At 33.1% G+C, this 7,798-nt stretch overlaps 1 protein-coding gene across 13 annotated transcripts in view; it reads left to right on the top strand.

The window, feature by feature from the left end:
* Nucleotides 1-7,798, top strand: part of CCDC88A (coiled-coil and HOOK domain protein 88A) — a 139,706-nt gene that overhangs the window by 84,734 nt on the left and 47,174 nt on the right. For all 13 annotated transcript variants that reach the window (XM_077915436.1, XM_077915435.1, XM_077915438.1 and 10 more), the window contains exons 14-15: nt 5,210-5,347; nt 6,497-7,567. In XM_077915436.1, the coding sequence (XP_077771562.1) occupies nt 5,210-5,347; nt 6,497-7,567 (1,209 nt within the window). The remainder of the gene's footprint in view (nt 1-5,209; nt 5,348-6,496; nt 7,568-7,798) is intronic.

The raw sequence follows: 7,798 nt of genomic DNA, 5'->3' as shown, positions 1-7,798 counted from the left end.
CCTTTTAGTGGGAAATGATATTTAAGGACCGCAATTTAGGTACTATGAAACTTGAATTTTAACTAGGTTTTGGTTTAACAGAAATAATCAAATTGAGTAACAGACCAAATAATTTATTTTTGAATATCTTCCTGCATACACACATACACATACTGTAGATAAACAGAATTGTATCATGGCAACATACATCATATTTTTATCATGAATATCTTCCATCACATCTGCTCCCCAATATGTGCTATCACTTTTGTTTCTGGGTCTTGAGCACAATGAACAATACTGTAATAAATGTTCTTATACATATATCCTTATGTATTCGTTTTTATTTCTATATGTAGTTGGCCATATCTAGTTTTTTCTTTAGATTCTGAGTTTCTAGACTCAGTTATGAAAATCTCCCTAACCTTTAGACCAGTCGATTTTGACCTATAGTATGCATCAGAGTCACCCTCAGGACTTGTTACAACATAGGTTGCTGATTTGGTAGATGGGTAGGGGGCAAAGAATTCTCATTTCTAAGAAATTCCTAGGTGATGGTCTTCCTGCTTTTTTGGAACTGTGCCTTGAGAACCACTGCCTTAGATAATGCAAATACACTCCTTGATTATCTTGCCAGATTTTTACTCCTTTAAAACATTTTTTTTCTGTTAAAAAAAACAAACAAACATTTTTGCATCATCTTTAATCCATTAACCAAATGATCTTAATAAGCATTTGACAGTCACTAGTATAATGGTGGGAATGGCTTATTTAGAACTTGGAACAGTTTTATTTTGGTTGTCATTATAATTGGGTTTGGAAATTATAATTTGATTTTTGAAGATAGCTTTGAATTCTAACATTTTTAGTGATTCTAGCAATTTTTTTATAAATTCATTGTATGAAAGGTATCTTTTGTAAACTGAATGTTTCACTTGAATTCTATTGATGTAAGACAAAAAATGAGTTTAAATAATTGTTACCCATATATTTCAACCTTTAATGGGAGAACTGGATTCATAATTAAGCTTCCTGAACATGTTTACATTGAATTGAGTAACTGGATAAGATTTGTGACTAAATGCTTTTGAGATATTACTGGAAGATGGTATTGCATATGTGGTTATCTTCCATTGATATTAAAATAGAAAAATTCTACTTGCTTTACTATTAAAATTCTTAGATTTCTTCACTATTGATATAAGGATTTAATTAATATTTAAACTTTAAGTGGAATATTTTATATAGCTAAATCTTTAGTTTCTCTTATTACCTGGTTTGGACATATTGTATAATAATGGGAAAATCAATGGTTTGGCATAATTTAAACTGGAATTTGCTATTTTATCTTTATAACCACATATTTTATCATATCTTTATTTTATTTATTTATTTATTTATTTATTTATTTATTTATTTATTTATTTTTGGTATTTTTTTATTGGAGTTCTATTTGCCAACATATAGTATGACACCCAGTGCTCATCCCTTCAAATGCGCCCCTCAGTGCCCGTCACCCAGTCACCCCAACCCCCAGCCCACCTCCCCTTCCACTACCCCTTGTTCATTTCCCAGAGTTAGGAGTCTCTCATGTTCTGTCACCCTTTCTGATATTTCCCACTCATTTTCTCTCCTTTTTCCTAGATCCCTTTCACTATCTTTTACATTCCCCAAATGAATGAGACCTTATAATGTTTGTCCTTTTCCGATTGACTTATCTCACTCAGCATAATACCCTCCAGGTCCAGCCACGTCGAAACAAATGGTGGGTATTCGTTGTTTCTAATGGCTGAGTAATATTCCATTTTGTATATAGACCACATCTTCTTTATCATTCATCTTTCGATGGGCACCGAGGCTTCTTCCACAGTGTGACTATTGTGGACATTGCTGCTATAAACATTGGGGTGCAGGTGTCCCGGTGTTTCACTGCATCTGTATCTTTGGGGTCAATCCCCAGCAGGGCAATTGCTGGGTCGTAGGGCAGTTCTATTTTTAACTCTTTGAGGAACCTCCACACAGTTTTCCAGAGTGGCTGCACCAGCTCACATTCCCACCAACAGTGCAAGAGGGTTCCCCTTTCTCCACATCCTCTCCAACATTTGTTTCCTGTCTTGTTCATTTTCACCATTCTCACTAGCGTGCGGTGGTATCTCCATTGTGGTTTTGATTTGTATTTCCCTGATGGCAAATGATGCGGGCGGAGCATTTTCTCATGTGCTTGTTGGCCATGTCTATGTCTTCCTCTGTGAGATTTCTGTTCATGTCTTTTGCCCATTTCATGATTGGATTGTTTGTTTCTTTGCTGTTGAGTTTAATAAGTTCTTTATAGATCTTGGATACTATCCCTTTATCTGGTATGTCATTTGCAAATATCTTCTCCCATTCTGTAGGTTGTTTTTTAGTTTTGTTGACTGTTTCTTTTGCTGTGCAGAAGCTTTTTATCTTGATGAAGTCCCAATAATTCATTTTTGCTTTTGTTTCCCTTGCCTTCATAGATGTATCTTATAGGAGGTTGCTGTGGCCAAGTTCATAAAGGATGTTGCCTGTGTTCTTCTCTAGGATTTTGATGGAATCTTGTCTCACATTTAGATCTTTCATCCATTTTGAGTTTATCTTTGAGTATAGTGTAAGAGAATGGTCTAGTTTCATTCTTCTGCATGTGGCTGTCCAGTTTTCCCAGCACCATTTATTGAAGAGACTGTCCTTTTTCCAGTGGATAGTCTTTCCTGCTTTGTCAAATATTAGTTGACCATAGAATTGAGGCCCCATTTCTGGGTTCTCTGTTCTGTTCCATTGATCTATGTGTCTGTTTTTATGCCAGTACCACACTGTCTTGATGATCGCAGCTTTGTAGTATAACTTGAAATCCAGCTTTGTGATGCCCCCAGCTCTGGTTTTCTTTTTTTAAATTCCCCTGACTAAAAAATAAAAAATATAAATAAAAATAAATAAATAAAAAGTAAATAAAATAAAATTCCCCTGACTTTTCAGGGTCTTTTCTGGTTCTACACAAATCTTAAGATTATTTGTTCCAACTCTGAAGAAAGTCCATGGTATTTTGATAGGGATTGCATTAAATGTGTATATTGCCCTGGGTAACATTGACATTTTCACAGTATTAATTCTTCCAATCCATGAGCATGGAATATTTTTCCATCTCTTTGTGTCTTCCTCAATTTCTTTCAGAAGTGTTCTGTAGTTTTTAGGGTATAGATCCTCTACCTCTTTGGTTAGGTTTATTCCTAGGTATCTGATGGTTTTGAGTGCAATTGTAAATGGGATTGACTCCTTAATTTCTCTTTCTTCAGTCTCATTGTTAGTGTATAGAAATGCCACTGATTTCTGGCTTTGAATTTGTATCCTGCCACATTGCTGAATTGCTGTATGAGTTCTAACAATCTTGGGGTGGAGTCTTTTGGATTTTCTTCTTTTTTTTTTTTTAAGATTTTACTTATTTATTCACGAGAGACACACACACACAGAGAGAGAGAGAGAGAGGCAGAGACACAGGCAGAGGGAGAAGCAGGCTCTATGCAGGAAGCCTCACGTGGGACTCGATTCCGGGCCTCCAGGATCACACCCTAGGCTGAAGGCAGCGCTAAACTGTTGAGCCACTTGGGCTGCCCTCTTTTGGGTTTTCTATGTATAGTATCATGTTATCTGCGAAGAGGGAGAGTTTGACTTCTTCTTTGCCAATTTGAAAGCCTTTTATTTCTTGTTATTGTCTGATTGCTGAGGCTAGGACTTCTAGTAATATGTTGAATAGCAGTTGTGAGAGTGGACATCCCTCTCGTGTTCCTGATTTTAGGGGAAAGGCTCCCATGTTTCCCATTGAGAATGATATTTGCTGTGGGCTTTTCATAAATGGCTTTTAAGATGCTGAGGAATGTTCCCTCTATCCCTACATTCTGAAGAGTTTTGATCAGGAATGGATGCTGTATTTTGTCAAATGCTTTATCTGCATTTATTGAGAGGATTACATGGTTCTTATTTTTTCTCTTCCTGATGCAATCTGTCACGTCGATTGTTTCATGAATGTTGAACCAACCTTTCATTCCAGGGATAAATCTCACTTGGTCATGGTGAATAATCTTCTTAATGTATTGTTGGATCCTATTGGCAAGTATCTTGTTGAGAATTTTTGCATCTGTGTTCATCAGGGATATTGGTCTATAATTCTCCTTTTTGGTGGGGTCTTTGGTTTTGGAATTAAGGTGATGCTGGCCTCATAAGAGTTTGGAAGTATTCCATCCCTTTCTATCTTTTGGAACAGCTTTAGTAGAATAGGTATTGTTTCTTCTTTAAACATTTGATAGAATTCCCCTGGGAAGCCATCTGGCCCTGGACTTTTGTATCTTCGGAGGTTTTTGATGACTGCTTTAATTTCCTGCCTGGTCATTGACCTGTTCAGGTTTTCTATTTCTTCCTGTTCCAGTTTGGGTAGTTTGTGGTTTTCCAGAAATGCATCCATTTCTTCCAGATTGCCTAATTTATTGGTGTATAGCTGCTCATAATATGTTTTTAAAATCATTTGTTTCTTTCTCTCTTTTTTTTTGTATTTCCTCCTTTTTCATTCATGATTTTATTAATTTGAGTCTTTTTTTTTAATAAGGCTGGCTAATGGTTTATCTGTCTTATTCATTCTTTCAAAGAACCAACTCTTTGGTTTAGTTTTATCTTTAAACTGTGTAATTGAAAAGAAATTTAAACCTAGACTGTAAACATTTGCTGGAAGACAGCCTTTTTTTCTCCCTCTTTCCTTTTTATTTTAAGCCTAATACCTTTGTTTCCTCATTAAATATATTACTATTTCTCATCTTTCATTCATGCTTTTTATATTCTCTTCCTTCTTTGCTGATATTACTAGACTGCAATTAAAATTCTACTTTATAAATCTCTTCAAAGAGTCTTTCAGTAAGATTTGTACAGTTTTCATATACCACATAATTGTCATATATTCATTTTTATTTATCTTTGTATTTAGAGGTAGAAATGTATCCTTCAAAGATGCACATGTTAAGAAAGATACTCATGTCTGCATATTTTATACAGCTGCTAAAATTAGCATGTAATATTACTTGAATTTCTCTACTCAGTTCTTAAATTTCACCATTTGAGTATTAAAACTATTTAATTTTTTATTGGAAGATTATCTTTTGTTTTGACATGTTTCCACTGTTGTAAAATATTTAATGATACATTGTTTTTTTATTTAATTTTTCCCTAGGTTGAAATTCTTGAAAATGAGATTATTCAAGAAAAGCAAAGTCTTCAGAATTGTCAGAATTTAAGCAAGGATCTAATGAAGGAGAAAGCTCAGCTTGAAAAAACAATTGAAACACTTAGAGAAAATTCAGAGAGACAGGTTCATAAATTTCCTATTAAGCAATATACTTTAAAATGCATTAACAAAAATTATTTTGAAGTTTAGGCAAACAAAAATGTTCCTATGACTTGAAAGGGAAATGTTTTAGAATTGTTTACTTTTTAGAGTAACTATAGCTTTATTTCACTTTCTGTGATATGTATTTTAGGAAAGTTGAAGGGAAAGCTTAGAATTTTTTAAATGGCCAGAATGCTTAATAATTATCTGGTATAAAATTTTGTAGTACCTGTGCTTTCAAATGTCTGTGGATAGGACTGAAGATTATAAAGTTCTTGAGAGGAGTTGCGGAAGATTGTAGCAGCTATACTCCAGCCATACTAAAGAGAGGATGTGGTGGCAGCAACCTCTAGAATGCATTCTCATTTGCTTTACAGTGTTTCTTTTTTAAAGTTTGTTACTTTTTTAGAAGTAAAATGATTTATTTCATATTATCCAAGTATACTTCTCAGGCTATCTATAAAAATACAGGTTTCTATTGAGCTACAGCATAAAAATTTTAGAGCTAAACATGAATCTATATTTTTACAAGGTTCTCAGGATTATTTAGCACACTGACCTTTGAGAACCACAAAATTAGGCCATGCTATAAATTGGATGGATTAGTTTTCAAGTGTACCAGAAGATGTTTCCAAGTTAGAATTCTTAGGGGAAGGAAAAGACTTATATATATATATATATATTTATGTATATGTGTATATATGTATGTATATACGTATATATATAAAACACATATATATAAAATAGAGTGATATTTTTTGAGAACCCACTGTGTATATGCATTGCAAAATTTATTTAAAGAAATTAAAGCTTATATTCATAAAGAGATATGTATGTACATTTCACCTGTATTCTTATTTGAATTTGAAGCATGTAACTATATGTAATCTGAAGATCACTGATTAATATTAAATACATCTCCCCTTACCATTTCTTTACATTATGAATTTCCTAAAGATAGAACTTTAGTCACCTAGTAGTACATGTACATAGTGGTCTTTCATTATATATTTGTCAGAATTAATTTATTTTATTTTCCTATTAGTTTTTAGAAAGGAAAATCCCTGTAATTTAAAATATTTAGTTTATGCTCAATTAAGGTTCTAATTTTCTCCTTTGTTTTGTGATTAGATTAAAATATTGGAACAGGAAAATGAACATCTCAATCAAACCGTGACTTCCTTAAGACAGCGCTCCCAAATAAGTGCTGAAGCAAGGGTGAAAGATATTGAAAAAGAAAATAAAATTCTCCATGAATCTATTAAAGAAACAAGCAGCAAGTTAAGCAAGATTGAGTTTGAAAAAAGACAAATTAGAAAAGAATTGGAACATTATAAAGAAAAAGGAGAACGAGCAGAAGAACTTGAAAATGAGTTACATCATCTTGAGAAAGAAAATGAATTGTTACAGAAAAAGATAACTAATTTAAAAATTACATGTGAAAAAATTGAGGCCTTAGAACAAGAGAATTCAGAATTAGAAAGAGAAAATAGGAAATTAAAAAAAACATTGGATGGTTTTAAAAACCTTACTTTTCAGCTAGAATCCCTAGAAAAAGAGAATTCCCAACTAGATGAGGAAAACTTAGAACTGCGAAGGAATGTGGAATCTTTGAAGTGTGCAAGTATGAAAATGGCTCAGCTACAACTAGAAAATAAAGAACTGGAAAGTGAAAAAGAGCAACTTAAGAAGGGTTTGGAACTCATGAAAGCATCTTTCAAGAAGACAGAACGCTTAGAAGTTAGTTACCAGGGTTTAGATACAGAAAATCAAAGGCTACAGAAAGCTTTAGAAAACAGCAATAAAAAGATTCAACAGTTAGAGAGTGAACTACAAGATTTAGAGGTGGAAAATCAAACATTGCAGAAAAACCTAGAAGAGTTAAAGATATCTAGCAAAAGACTAGAACAGCTAGAAAAAGAAAATAAGTCATTAGAGCAAGAGACTTCTCAACTGGAAAAGGATAAGAAACAACTGGAGAAGGAAAATAAAAGACTCCGACAACAAGCAGAAATAAAAGATACCACTTTAGAAGAAAATAATGTGAAAATTGGAAATTTAGAAAAAGAAAACAAAACTCTTTTCAAAGAGATAAGTATTTATAAAGAATCCTGCGTTCGTCTGAAAGAATTAGAGAAAGAAAATAAGGAGCTTGTGAAAAGAGCAACTATTGATATAAAAACTTTGGTTACATTACGAGAGGTAAATACAGTTACCTAAATTTAAGACAAATATTTTTTATATTTTTAACTTAAGGCTTTGTTAGGTTTTATTGGAACCCATCAGAAATTTGCATCATTTGTTTATGGTTCAAAGTCAAAATTTGGAATTAGAACTAGAAGCAGTTTATAGTTTCCTACTTTTGTTAGACCAAAAAGTACATGTAAATTTTATTTTTTAAGATATTGTAGTAATAAGATTTCCATGTGGTAT

This window comes from Canis aureus, chromosome 11 (genome assembly GCF_053574225.1).
Source record: "Canis aureus isolate CA01 chromosome 11, VMU_Caureus_v.1.0, whole genome shotgun sequence".
NCBI classification, from domain to species: domain Eukaryota; kingdom Metazoa; phylum Chordata; class Mammalia; order Carnivora; family Canidae; genus Canis; species Canis aureus.
The sequence above is the reverse complement of the archived record's forward strand: the minus strand, read 5'-3'. Positions and strand labels throughout refer to the sequence as shown.